The sequence below is a fragment of the Lissotriton helveticus genome, chromosome 9 (genome assembly GCF_964261635.1).
Source record: "Lissotriton helveticus chromosome 9, aLisHel1.1, whole genome shotgun sequence".
NCBI lineage: Eukaryota > Metazoa > Chordata > Amphibia > Caudata > Salamandridae > Lissotriton > Lissotriton helveticus.
Window position 1 is genome coordinate 261,206,967 of NC_136070.1, and position 15,382 is coordinate 261,222,348.

The 15,382-nt window shown below is 46.0% G+C and overlaps 1 protein-coding gene across 3 annotated transcripts in view; it reads right to left on the reverse strand.

Annotated features, from left to right (window-relative positions):
• The window catches only part of ERG28 (ergosterol biosynthesis 28 homolog), a 55,619-nt gene that overhangs the window by 14,525 nt on the left and 25,712 nt on the right, over positions 1-15,382 (reverse strand). For all 3 annotated transcript variants that reach the window (XM_078659934.1, XM_078659935.1, XM_078659933.1), the window contains exons 2-3: positions 7,730-7,898; positions 6,934-7,024 (exon numbers count right to left, since the gene is read on the reverse strand). In XM_078659934.1, the coding sequence (XP_078516060.1) occupies positions 6,934-7,024; positions 7,730-7,862 (224 nt within the window). In that variant the 5' untranslated portion in view covers positions 7,863-7,898. The remainder of the gene's footprint in view (positions 1-6,933; positions 7,025-7,729; positions 7,899-15,382) is intronic.

The window sequence follows — 15,382 nt, forward strand, 5'->3', positions numbered from 1 at the left end:
TGGACAGTGGACTTGTGCCCTCCCAACTTGGCTCACTTCCTACACTGGTTACTACTACAACGAATATCAGACATTGTAGTAATCTTTAATCCAAAACTCTACTTTAGCAACCAAATGCAAAAAGGTGTGTGCCTCTGCCTTCCTTCAGCTTACACTTCGGAGGAAATTTTGCTTTTCATTTCACTCGCTAAACATCCTTCTGCCATGGGCACATTTTCTCTCATGTCAGGACTACTGCAATGCAGTCTGTTCAGGCCTACCTGAAAAGGCCAAATATGGAAAAGAATGAGTGTTCCCGAATAGCACTCCTGCGTCCTTAGTATGCGGCTGAAATGGAATCAGATGTTATTTTGTTGAATTTCATGGGTTCTGCAGCAGAGTGCTCTGATGTGCCATTTTATAAACTCATGCAAGATCTTTGTCAGATGGAGGAGTACACAGCACAATCTAGGACAAAGTTTCTTAAACTTTGGACTTCTGACCCACAGTGAATTACTACTGGAACCAGGGATCTCAGTCTAAGCAATTTCTACAGTTTGAACCTCAACACAATATACAAACATACAGATACAAAAAAACAACAAACAAATGAAATATTTTACTTTATTCACACAAAAACAAAAATCCACATTTTAATTGAACGGTTGGATCTTTTGCAAAACTATTTGCTGTACTTGTACTGCTTCCACAACAAGCTAAAGATACTAACTTAATTTGTAAATTCCAATTTTACATTTACAGAGCATTAAAACATTTTAATGTTACATATATATATATATATATATATATATACATACATATACATATATACATACACACACACACACTTTAGAAAGCCAAATCCGACTTCAAGATTAATAAACAGTCCAAGGTGTTAAGAACCGCTCATCTATGTTGAATTTTCGCCAAACTATCTTATAAATATGACCATGCTCCTGGTATTAGTCAGTGCCTACACTGGCTCCCGATGAAGCAGAAGGGCCAGTTAAAGGCTGTCTGCGTAGCTCACCATGCTATTTATCAGACCGGCCCATGTTTTTGATTCGCATTGGATTCCTTATGCTCCTGCCAGAACCCGGAGGTCTAGCATTCTCCTTCTGCTTTAAGTTCCCTGCTTTAGGCACAGATCTTTCCTGGTACTGCACCCTTGTGCTGGTCCGGCGCTTGATCTTCAGGACATTTCCTATTCTTTGTTTAAGCAGCATCAACAAAGTTTTTCTGCTTGTCCCATCTATTCCCTTTTGTGTTTCTTGCATATTTCGCACCAAGATGCCTGCACGTAAAGTGTTTGTGAGCAAACAAGAAAAGCACTGATCTGATTTATCTAAATTTAGCAGCAGAAACAGCAGAGTTAATAAGAAGTATTAAGGGACACGGTTACATGAGTGACAAACTTCCACTGATAAAACTAGCATTACAATGTTTGTGGCAGTTATTGTACAAGTATATCTGAACTACAATATATAAAAACAAGAATTGGCTACAAAGGCTTGTCATATAACGTGATGGAAAATGAGAATACAAATTTAAATTACAACAAATGCAAATAAGTTACCTCTAGCGATACTACATGATTGATTTAGTCTTTATGGATGTCTGCTGACTATGCAAAACGAAGACCTAAAATGTGTGCCTAATAAACCCCAATGTAGTAAGGGAATTAAATGTATGCGTCACCCAACTTTTATATAGCAAAGTAGTAGCAAACATCAGCAACTGCTACGTCTTCTTTACACCTGGTGTATAATACATAAATATATCAACCGAGTGAAGTATTTTCATAATGCAGTCATAAGGAAAGAGATATCAATGTCACAACAGGAGAAAATTGATATGCATAAAATAGAAGTGGGGAGGATGCAAAAGAGAATGTGCAGCACTAGGTGGTAAAATAAATATTCCTTCACCACAAGCTTATCAAGGACATGGGTGCGCAGGAGTCATGCATCAGGTCTGTCGAAGACGTGGCAGTAATTGGACAAGGCATGTAGAATAGGTTGCTGAAGCAGAGGATGTAAATTACACTACAGAGATAAGTAAATGAAATCCACCAAGATACATTGAAGCACATGCAGATGATTCTAAAGGACAGTTCAGAATAAAGTGGATCAGGGTGGGGGGTGTACCCAAGATAAGGGCAAGAATGTGGAACACTTTGAAAGCATGGAAACGGGCTGGCTGGACCAAGTTAAGCAATCAAGTTAATTTCTTGTGGAACATTGGCTCTATCCGGAGCTATAAACACTTATTTAAAACGAACTGGCAACGGCACATACTTCTCGAATACACACTGCATTCAAAGGAAAACAAACATGCAGATAGAGTGGAGGTTAGTGTTTCCTTCAAGACTTAAAGGTATTAGGAACAGGTAAGTGCACATCAGGTAGGCAGATTAGACCAAGGAACGGTTCGAGAGAAAACACAAAGGACGAGCCACTTCCAAGCAACAATATCCATGACATACAAAATAAGGGCCACAAATACAGAAAAAAAGTAAATTAAGAGTCAGCAGGTTGAGAAAGTGGCTGGGCGAGTTATAAAGAAAGTCAACAGGAAATTGACACAGGTGAAGGCGGACAAACACCTTGGTGCAACAGACTACTAAACATTTAGGGGTAGGATGGGTTCATATATTTTGAAAGTAATAGTCAGGGCAGGGGCTCTAAAAACAAAAGACTTGAGCATCAACAATTACTGCTGCCGTGATCTTCACCTGCGATTCCACCCATCTCTTACCCAAGTTTTAACCCTCCTACCCAACTATTGAGACTGATGCTATACTTCATGTTTCTGGGACATTTGGAACCATCTGCCACAAGAACTCAGTTTTCAAGTTTGCATTATCTTGGAATTTACTCAGAGTGCTCAAATATCAAGGAAATAGTCTGAGCAAAGAGAAAACTTTGAACTTGGAGAGGCTGCCTTAAATAAACGTTGTGCCCTGCAAGACAAAGTGATCAGGGATGAGTGTCTTCACTTCACCGAACCAGAGGTGGCTTGAGAAATTAGAGGCCTGCAGAAACATGAGAGGCAATGGGGGAGGCTTGGAGTGGATAGTAGGATGTTGCACATCCGAATCAGCAGGGGCAACCAGAGATCTTTGGCAAGAGGTTCAATGAGGGACAGTAAATGGTGGTTACCCATGTGGCTCAGATTTCTGGGCCCACTGGAGAAACGCACCATTAGCAAACTCGGACATAAAAAAAAAAAAAAAAAAACTTGCCTTGGATGCTGCTGGGTATAATTTCCTGGCTGAACAAGTAACACTCAGGATTGTGCATGGGACGGTAGTAATTCTTGGCCTAGTTGGGCCGAGGGTGGGTGCCCTTAATACGGTGTGCATCAGCAGCAGGACACATGTTTCCTCACAGATTGGAGTGGCTTCTCAATCATCTATGAGTCCATGGTGCATCGATCAAGGAGGTTTCCACACAGTGGTGAAGTGGCGGGTGCACAGAGCCATTTCAAGAGTCCTGAGCTTGCTTAGCTTGTAGGGCCCTAGACTGGATCACATCGTTCCTCTCCGACAGAACCCAGAGAGTCCACCTCCCTCCCTTCCGCTCCGAGGCCACCAAGATCATCTGCGGCGTACCCCAGGGCTCGTCACTCACCCCAACCCTCTTCAATATCTACATGAGCCCCCTTGCCACCATCGCACGCAAACACAACATCAACATCATCTCCTACGCTGACGACACCCAACTGATACTCTCACTCACCAAAGACCCACTCACCACCAAAGCCAACTTCCAGGACGGAATGAAAGATGTCGCAGAATGGATGAAGCACAGCCGTCTGAAGCTCAACTCGGACAAGACTGAGGTCCTCATCCTCGGACAATCCCCATCCGCCTGGGACGACTCCTGGTGGCCCACGACGCTGGGCACCGCACCGACACCCACGGACCACGCACGCAACCTGGGATTCATCCTGAACTCCTCCCTCACGATGACCAAGCAAGTCAACGCAGTCTCGTTCTCATGTTTCAACACCCTGCGCATTCTCCGAAAGATCTTCCGGTGGATCCCCACCGAAATCAGAAAGACGGTCACCCGGGCCCTCGTCACCAGCCGACTGGACTACGGGAACGCCCTATACGCAGGAACCACAGCCAAACTTCAGAAACGCCTTCAGCGCGTACAGAACGCCTCCGCACGACTCATCCTCTACATCCGTCGCCACAGCCACATATCCGCCCACCTGAGAGACCTGCACTGGCTCCCAGTCAGCAAGAGGATCACGTTCAGGCTCCTCACCCACGCATACAAAGCACTCCACGACATGGGCCCCGAATACCTCAACAACCGCCTCTCGTTCTACACCCCCACCCGCCAGCTCCGCTCCACCAGCCTCGCCCTCGCCACCGTCCCATGGATTCGCAGAACCACCACCGGAGGAAGATCGTTCTCCTACCTGGCAGCGAAGACATGGAACTCCCTCCCCGCACACCTACGACTGACCCAGGACCATCTCACCTTCAGGAAACACCTCAAGACCTGGTTATTTGAGCAGAAGTCCCCCCCGCCCCCTCCCAGCACCTTGAGACCCTCACGGGTGAGTAGCGTGCTCTACAAATGTTTTTGATTGATTGAGCTCAGGGGAGGGGTTGACAGACACTAACTAGAGTCCACTCCCCACCTCTAAACGTTCAGTTAGTCACCTACTGCTACATGCTATAATCTTGTTTGTTCTTTTGTTTGCACACACTTGGATTGTAGAGGCGAGAGTTTAGGACTTACTTTTATTAAAGTGTATGTAGAGGTCTGGGGTGTGCAGTTGGGTGGGGTGTGTTCTTTAGATTCTTTTTTAGATGTCTGTACTTGTGGTGATTGAGGGTGCCTGCATGTCTAAGGGTATGGGTTGGAGCAGATCGTTGCAGTAAAGATAAGAACTGGGCAATGAGGGGTTGACGGTAGAGTAGAGAGGGGGAATCTCATGACATGGAATGTTAAGCATCTTAGCGACACGATTAGAGAAGGGCATCCCAGTGGCATCAAAATCATTAACTTAATGTGGTACTCCTTCAGGAAACCCGTTTAATGCACCATGCATGTCAATTAGTAGGACAGTGGAGATACAAACTTAGCAATTCAAAAAAGGTGATCACAAGATACTTTGATTCTTGTGAACAAAAATTATCCCTGCAACGTGAACGTGAAATAGGAGAATCTGTGATCAATTTCCATTGTCTATGACCCAAGGCAGGAGAAAACAGGCGCTAAACATATGCGGCAATTAAATGCATGGGAAATGAAGGAAGGATTAAAACAAAATGTAGAATGCCTACGTACCCCCAATACTTTCAAGAAAATGTGGGGCTGTCCACTCTGACATTACTAAGTGGGAGGCCTTTAATATTGTTCAAGGGCTTGGCGTTGTACCATTTACATTAGAAAAGAACACTTAAGATGTGCGGTATATTCTCCTGATCCTCTGGGCCAATATCAATTGATGGGAATTAAGGAGGAATATAAAAATCTATCAACTAATGATGCAAAGTTGCATTGTTTTGAAACGCAGCTAAGCGATACACAGCTAAGAATAATGCTTGGGAAGCTAGTCACCTGGCTGAAAAAAGGGACAAAAAGTCCAATTGGGCAGGTCCAAGATACTGCAATGGATGGAAGTATCAAGTGAAGAATCAGGCTGGTTTCTTTGGAGGCTGCGGTAATAGGGAACTAAACCAGTTTAATTCGGCTCCATGCTTAAATGCCAAAGGAAGCATTTCATATAAATAAACCCAACTGGGGAGGTACCTGCAGCTCAATGCTTGAGCAACACATTCCTGCCACCTCGACAAAATCAACAAAGCATAACCTCTGGAAAGAGTTTTTATCATAAATATGGATAAAATCTGAAAACACATGTAGGACTAAGGGTCACCAATCCATCACTGATAACGGTATCACCATATTTAAAATGGGTTCTGGCATCTGGGATTTGGAACATGTTTGGACACAGTGCAGACCTCCCATCTCCACAGGAACCAAAAGGCAAAGAAGGAGCTCAGATGGAAAGTGGGTGCTTCAAGCTCATTTCCCACTTACTAAACGTTGGTGTCGTATGTGCACTCAACTAGAAGGTTTATGGCTCGAGGAGTCACTAAATTGAAGGAACTCTTTACATTGGTGGAGGGACCACTTGAGGCTGGAAAGAGCTATGAGGAGCTTTTAAAAAAAAAAAAAAAGTGGGTAGTTTGAGCTGGACTTCAACTCCAGTACTTTCTGACCTTCTTGACTGGCCTGCGTGAAGGCATCAGCAGAAGGGTGATCTGATAACAGTGCTTTGCTTCTGGAAGGAAAGGCACTCTCCGGTAGTCCGCTTTGGGTAACACTACGAGAATTACATTGACTTAAATACAGAAAATTAGAAAATAAATAACTTCAGGTCGATTTATCCAATTATTTCCATGTTGGTACTATTACCATCAAATTTTTTCCTTTTACTAAATTGATTTGGGAATTTTAATGACCATTTTTTCTCTTTACTCAAGTGCTGTTTGGTACTTCTGGAATAATCTACTCACATACAGGGGAAACATATTATCCATCATATGGGACAACCCTGCAACCTATTGAATCGGATACTGAAAGGCAATTCTAATTCTTTGTAGATACTGACCTTTGGGAGAGACAGATTTAAATCAAATTCAAAGGAACCATTAAGTCCATATCCAAACACATACTTTTCATTGTCGAAAGTGAGATATCTTGAGCAGTGTCACATGCCCTTCACCCTCCATAAAACTGACAAGATTCACCCTTTTCCCCAGTTATGTCCATCATGCCATGCCATCACGAAGGACAGTTCACCTCCGCTCCTGTACCAGCAAGCGTTGTTCCCGGTAACACAAGTTGCTCCCCACCTAAGAACAGACAACCCATGCCTCCATTAGATGCCCCACCAAGCATGCCAGTGACAAGCCTCACATACGTCTTGTTTCGGATGTCGATGGCACACGCACAGCGGATGACCGAAGATAGAAGAGTCCAGATCCCAAAGGTGCGAGCTTGGAGGCCATTCACTGTCAGAAAGAAGACATTCCTGTGAGTGCAAATGACCCTTGTAGTATTTGTTGCATCAGGAATCTAATGTATGCCTAACAGGGAAGATAGTAACTAGAGAACAATAGAATTCCCTTCTCCCACTCTCAAACTACAAGCAGTACCCAATAAATAAGAAGCATTTATTCTGCACAGGAGTGTTGGATAGTTATTTTACATGTGTAGCAAATACAACCAAACGTCCATGCTACAAATTATTAGAACATCAGATTATAATTATTTCTACTTGCACAGCCCAATGTATTCTCAAAAATAAAATTCCTTTGGGCAGGTTATCAAACTTTGATTTCAAATCATTGTATAAAAAGGCAAGAGGCTTGTTCTTCTACACAAAGCTAGATTCAGCAATATAATTTAACAAAAGTATAAGGACCACTCCAGTGTGGAGGACTAACAAAAGGCTGGGGTGGGAATGTGTTGGATAACAATAGTGTGTTGTTCAAGAGGGACTAATGGACTCTTCTGGAAAATATGTACCCTTCATGACCACATTCACTTTGGCTCTATAGCGCCCATCTGACTCACCCAAGTACTGCCAAGCTCACCCATATGCCTCTGACCAGGATACCACTCATTCAAAGATCATAAACCCCCATTTGCTTGTATACCCTCCCATACAACTTGTAAAGGGGTTGTCTACCCACTGACCCATAAACTGTCCTTACCCAGATTTGGTTTGCCAGTATAGAGTTTATCAGAGAGGAAGCTGTGGTCACGGAAGCTCTGTACTGTGTTCCCCACAGCGATGATGGATACCATGAGCAGCCAGCTACGAAGCACATTCAGGAAACGACTCATCTTTCTCTGGGGATTGAGGGGAGTGCAAGAAAGGATCTGATAGGAAAGAAAAGGGGATAAAATATCAAAATGTATGGTGTGTCAGATCATTAAGCATGCACGGGTCAGTCCATAAAGCTATTCAGATCTACAAAATTCACTACACTCCTCACAGAGACAGTGAAACTTGCTTTTGCGTGCAATTCTGCCTTGTTTACCTTTACAATGCCAAGATCCTTGTTCAAGCTGCAGTATCTAGAAATTAAAAATGATTTGCAGGAAAACTCAAATTATGATGCACTTGACCCAGGCTGATCAGCACAGTGATTCTCAACTTCGTAGTCTCTTATGGCATCGGAGACATAAGTAGAAAGCCAATTTTAAAAAAGGTAGGCAAAGCCAAAAAAGAAGTCTTGCTTTATTGGTCTATTGACGTGGCGAATGATTTCTGCTGATGCTCTGAAGCATCAGCCAAAAGCTTTAAAAAAAAAAGTGATGGGGGAAAAAGCATGTTGATGTGGTTGCTGTCAACTCTGTTGACAGCCAAGTAATGCTCTATGAATGCATGATGACACACGTGCCCAGGGAATGAAATGGCCGCATTTTTTTTTCTTTACAGATCTAAGATACTGAGTATTGGGGGGGGGGGGGGGGGGGCAGTTATTTCAGTGGAACAAGCAGCCAAATACTAAATGTCAAACATATACATATGGAATAGGAAGGGTACGGGAAGCGAAGAAGTAGATGGTAATAGGGGAAGTAATGGGGAGCAAGTAGCGGACCAGGAAGTAAAGATGTGCTTGAGGTGGAGTTTTTTTTGGGGTGGCTGTCATGGGCAGGGGAGTCTTCTCTTGTATAACAAACAGAGAAATGCTAAAATTTGAGGTACACTATCAGCACTATTTCAGAATTGGTTTTATTTTGAAAAAGGCTGCTCATCATAAATATGGTTAGCAAGAAAGATTAGTCTGCAGGGATTTATTACTTTCATGTGTTTTATACACCCAATGGTTTTATCACTGAGATGTGCAATTGTTGTACTGGATTATGATTTAAATTAATCAATACATTTAACTTGACTTGTTCACCACCTAGAGTGCTGTGAAATGTACAGTGCAAATGCACACTCAAGCCTGCAATTTTTGTAGGTATGCAACAAATTCCAAACAATGCTTGAAAGCAGATATACCCGAAAACGACAAAAGACCTAGCAAGAAAGACACTTGCGGACAGTCTCAGAGCACTGTAAATAACGTTTCTCTATCCATTTCATGCCTCCACCGACTAGAAATTTAAATGGGATTGCACCTCTTTGGGACATTTAGAATTAAACACTAATGCAAAATATTTATTAAAAGTAAAGCCTCGACCATTAACCTGGCTGCAGATACTAATTATTTTTCACAAATGCAAGAACATCCAGTGAAACCGTTGATATTTTAACTCTATTCATGACTGCTCCTGAATAAGTTCTTTCAATAGCTTTATGCTTCCAGAAAAATCAAGTAAATATAAATCCCCAGTTTTTCACGATATCAAGCATCAATAATTATAGGAGGACAACAAAATATATTCCACTATAAATAAGCACTCCTCTAGCGAATTTGGTGTACATTGCCCAAATATGCTTCGTTGTACAAGTATGAAGAGCAACTATGCATAGATGAGGAACTGTGCTATAAACCTCGATGGTTCAAAAGAAGATAAATTGTGAGCTCCTTGGCTCAGCACTAACATCACACATTCTCAGAAGACTACAATCGCATTAAAGTGCAATGAAGTTAAACCGCACTAAAATATGTTTTTACAGCCTCTCCCTAACCCAAATGCAAATGCAAAAGTATAAATGAAATAGTTTAATACTACACATATAGCTCTCAGTATAATAGATCCATGCAATGTCTTGCCAACAAAATAACTAAATAGACGATGACGTACAAACCAAACTTATTAGGGGTACATATTGGAAATAAAGAGAATGAAAAATTTCGTAGCTATCGTAACAGAAAGTTTCAATTCTATTCAGCCACGAGGTGAGGATTGTGCTTTACTCTCTTATTTTAATAACAGCAGCCATTTCTAAGAAAAAAAACCTACAATCCCCAAGAACGCTTGGGAATAACAGTTCAACAGCTAATAGGGGGCAAGTCCATGACTCAGCCAAACACCTCTTGCCCCTTCCATCACGCCAGTCACACACAGTTTCTGAAGTTATGCCTCCTGTTTACTTGACTACATTCCCAGGTAGAAAGAAAGGAGCAATAAGATCAATTCATCCTCCCAACAGCAATTTACAGAGAGGGTAGCAAAATACGACACTGCATAGCCACTGGTTTAGAGAAGCTCTTGAAATATAGCACACCTAACAATGCACACTGTAAACAGTAGCAAAATCAAAATAAGATCAACACTTTCCATCAAGAACAACAACAAAAATATTGTACTTCCTAGTCGCGGGGCAGGAACAGGTCAAACTCTGGGTGGGAATAATCCTCGCCTTAGCGTCCTTAATAGAACTGAAACTTTCCGTTGCGATAGCCAGGAAATTCTACATTCTATGTCAGAACCGGAGGTGAGGATTATGCTAGTTCAAAGCTTGCTCGCCACCAGGTAGCCCATATCAAGCACCGGCTTGAAACAGAACCTCGTAACTGAAGAGTCCAAAGACCAGTCGGCTGCATTCATGATCTTCTCCAGCTGAGAGCCTAAGGCAAATGTTTTTTAGGCCATTGCAGCCCTGGCCGAATGTGCCCCAAAAATCTTCAGATCAATGCCGGCCTCCTGAATTAACCACCGTAACCAGTGGGCAATCATAGGAGACCGCCCTGTGTGGCTTCTGAGGAGCAGTCAGGAGGAGGCGCTCCCCTGGAGGATGAACCACCTCGGACATTGCTTAATAAGCTTTAAACTCTGCACCACACATAGCTTCAGCATCTCTAGGAAAGAGTGGTCCTGGTGTGACATTTAGTTCAGCAACTGACTGCGAAAGATACCCCTGAAGGAGAAAAAGATCTATTGTCTATGTCCAAGGCCTGGACATCAGACATTCATCTGCAAGAAATCAGACAAAAGAGCATGGCCAATTTGGCTGAGAGTTCCTTCCGCAACAGAAATGTGCTGGTCTGCCAGGACAAAAATAGGTAGAGGACACGATTGACATCCCAAAGGGCGCAATATCGCGGTTCTGGTGGAAGGGAGATGCCTAGAAGGAGGTGACAAACAAAAACATGTTCACCCATTGAGGCACCATTTACCAGAACATGGCTTGACGAAACGGCAGAGCGGAAAGTGTTTATGGAGCAGTAAGCCAGTCCATCCGAGGCCATGGAATCCAAGAAAGTGAGAACCTGTACTACATCGGCGACCATGGGATCGGGACCCTGTCGCACACACCAACTGGCCCATCTGGTCCATGCCGATCTGTACCACTTAACCCTGCTGCCAGCCCAGGTTTTAGAGAGGAGTTCCTCAGCCTCTCTCGAAAGGCCCGAGACCGACCATCTACCCCTGTTATCTGCCACGCCATCAGGGACAAAGATTTGTGCAGAACCATTTGATGAGGCTTCTGACCTGGATCAAGGAGGAGAGTTGGAAATTTGGGAAAACGGATTGGAAAATCCCAAGAAAGTCCCTGAAGAATCAGAAACCAAACTTGAGATTTCCAAATAAGTGCGGCCCTCACCACCTCCCCTTGCTGATGCCTGACCAGGGCCAAGGCTCGAGTGATCACTGCAAATGGGGGGGAAAGCGTACCACTTCTCCTGGCTCCAACCTAGGAGAAACGAGTCCGTGGCTCCAGCCTGTGGGTCTGGACATCAACTGATAAACCAGAGAAGTTGGTGGTCCAGTTTGGATGCAAACAGGTTGATGGAGGAAGGACCCCAGTCCTGCTGAAGAATTGAAAAGACCCTCGGGTGAAGCTTCCAGAGGCTGGAGTCACGAAATTGGCATGAGTGACAATCGGCCACCTGGTTCTCCAGGCCCGGGAGGTACTCTGCAGTAACAGATCTGATTGTCCATGCAATATAGCCAGAAACAAGATACCAAATCCAAAAAGTGCCTTGGACCAGGTGCCCCCGAGATGGTGGATATATCTGACTGCCGATATATTGTCCATCTTTAACAGAAAGCAGGAGTGGATTCTGTCTCTGGTCCAAAAATGAATTGTGAAAGAGCCTGCAAGAAGCTCTAGACAGTTGATATGCAACTTGCATTCCTGAGACAACAAGCCTCCAGTGGAGAACTCCACATAGAGCACCCCATCCTGATCTGCTGGCGTCTGACTATGATCAGGTCTGGGGCAGAGCTGAAAATCGCCCTCCCATTCCAGGCCTCCATGTAGGCCAGCCACCATGAGATCTCATTCCTCGCTTCTGGGGACAGTGCGACTCTTTGGAAAGACGTGGGACCCCTCTGCAAATTTACGTCCTTCAGGCGCTGTAGGGCCCGTAATGTAAGGGCCCCAATAAATAAATAAATTGCTTAGATAGAGGAAGAAAGAAGTCCGACCAGCTGGGCAATTTGTCGCAATGACACATGAGTTTTGGCCAGCGTCTTCCGCAACTCGTGCTGAATTTTTGTCACCATTCGAACTGGGTTACTCAGAATGGTCTTGGAGGAGTCGATCACAAACCCCAGGAATGTAGCCATCAGAGAGGTCACCAGTAGCGATTTCTTGTCATGGATAACAAAACCCAGATCCTGTAAAAGAGTGACCACGACTGCAGCTGAAGTAACAATGTGCAAGGAGGGCAATGGGCCATCAAGAGCATGTCGTTGAGGGGGCGTGGCCGAGCCAGCCAAGATGGTGGTCGTGCCTTTCTGAGGCTCCGCGACCCGGTCTGATTCGCGCCCTAAATCCGTGTCAGAGGGGTCGCTCACCAGCGCTACTGTGCCCGAGACTGCAGCAGAAGATCTAACAAATCGGCTCCCCGGATCTCGAGGGTTCAGCACTGTGGCAAACCCAGTTAGGGTCGTGCCCGGTGCGAATCTAACATTGCGGCACCCACAAGGAGCAGCTGGGTGGCTCGCTAGTCAGGCAGATATGGCGGCCGCCAGTTGATTGCTTACAGCGCCAGTCCTGGCAGAGAGACAGCAGGACGTGCTGGCTCCTGTGAAGTGGGCTGAGTGGCTGAGGTAGGCAGTCTCCAGGCATCCATTGGCACTGCGCGGCTGCATCTACAGTGAATCCTCCCACGGGCGGGAGAACAGCAACACAGGCCCGAACTTAAACTGCAGCTTATGCAGGCATTGTGGTGCAGACAGCTGGCCAGTGTTGGTTACAGCTGTGACGGGCACGGAACAGTGGCGGGGAGATCGTCAGCGGGGTCAGATCCAAGCAGCTCCCCTGCAGATGAGGGGGCGAGTATACACCAGGTGAGAGGCAAGGGGAAGGAGGCCCGTCAGTACGAGTAGAAACCAGCAGGCATTAGATACAGATCAAACACCCGGGCCCCTCCCCCATGTCGCCCCATCGCAAGCCCGGGGCCCGAGCTGAGGAACAGGCCATCGCGATACCAGCATACGGAGCAGCCAGAACTAGTGGCCAGACAGTGGGAGCTATTCCTGACAGAAGCATATAGCTGCTCATCCCATATTCCTGTTCAGAGATCCTCACCAGTGGCCTTGAGCAGAGGACTCACAGCTTAGGAACCCGGAGCCTCGAGGCCTAGAAGGCCCAACTGAACTCCCAGAAGCCCCTTCTAGTTGAATGGCACCCTACGCCACCAGAGGACATTATTGGAGTGCTGTGCCAAAGGGAGGGTGCACTGTCCACTGTTGCCCAGAGTGCAAGAGGGTCCAGCGCACGTAGGAAGCTTGAGCAAGAGCATGCCACTCGGCTCCACCATCGAGGTGCGACTTGGAATGGCGCAGTGATGGAGGGCCGTTAACGTGGGCAGAACTAAACAACACCCCAACAGAAGGTTCAACAGGGGTATATCTGATGGGTGGGGCAGGGAGGTATACCCGGACAGTGCAAGCGAAAACCAGCCGACAGCAGGAGTCAAGCGCAGAGCCGCTGCCCGGGCCCTGCCCCCTTTTCACCCCAATGCAGGCTTGAGGCCCTGATTGAGTAGTGGGCCAGTGCGACATCTGCATACAGAGCAATCAGTGCAAGCAGGCAGACAGCTATGTGTTCCTTTCAGAGGCTGCTCTCTCTAGCTCCCCATTTTCCCGACGGGAGATCCTTACCTGGGGCCTTGGGCAGAGGGCTCTCAGGTTTGGAGATGGGCACCCTGAGGCCTGGAAGGCCCGAGTGGATTCCCAGAAAGCCACCCAACGAAACTACACCCAACGCTATCGGAGTACCAAGAGGCAACATCAGAGTAGTGAGCCCGAAAGGCATCCGTGGTCCGCTGCTGCCCTGGGTGTAAGAGGATACAACGCGTATAGGAAGCTTAAGTAGGCGCAAACACGCACCAATGCGCGGCACTCTGCACCATCATCGAGGCACGTCTAAGCGCAGTAGCACCAGTAAGGACTTCACTGTGACCCTTGAGCGTGCCCACCCTGCCGCCAGTAAGCTTTATCCAGAGGTCTTGTGATAGAGGAACATTCGAAGGTCCACGGACTGCGCCGCCCACACACTAGAACCGAAGCCTGGCTCTCACGACAGAAACAGCCATCACGTTCAAGCTACGAGCAGGTCCCAGTGATAGTTTCCGATTTAAGCGATAAGAGACAGCCCGTGCGGCATTAGTATGGGGAAGCTCCAGTCGCACAATGGCTCCAAGGCGCCATCTACAACTCGGAAGAACACAGACAAGGCTCCACACGAAAACACAGTGGCATCATCTGCCCTAACCATGTCGGAAAAACTGGACAAGGTACTACTGGCTGTCAGCAAACATTCCAGGGTCACAATGGAAGAGCAGTTTGGCACCCTTGCCACAGACCTCAGCATATTACGGGATGACCACCACAAACTGGCGAACAAAGTAGCGGACTGAAAAAAAAAACGATTGCCACCCTACAGCCCATAGCAAAAACGCTAAAGGAAACGTTACGAACACTGCAAATGCAAGTGGTGGCCTTAGGGGAACATGTAGAAGATCTTGAAGGCCGCTTGCGAAGGTGCAACATTTGCATCCTAGGCCTGCCAGAAGGGGTGGAGGGAATGAACCCCATTGCCTACATAGCAACCTGGGTCTGCACCTTCACATAGTCAACGGATGTCACATCCTTCATCTCAATAGAGAGAGCGCACAGGGTGCTGGCTTGTCACCCACCCCCGGGATCTCCACCCCGCCCATTCTTAGCAAAGTTCCATAGTACCGGGACAGAGACGCAGTGCTCCAAGCCGCCAGACACCATGGGCCCTTCAGTATAGAAGATAAGACGGTCATGATTTACACAGACATTTCTCGGGCAGTACAGCGCCAACGATAGTCATTCCTAGAGGTCAAGGCGCAACTCCGCCAAGAGGGCATCCAATACCCCCTGTTATTTCCAGCACGTCTCAAGATTATGCATAATGGATCCGCTACTTTCTAAACAGATCCTGCGGCTGCCTATGAAAATGGCACAAAATCGCCAAAATC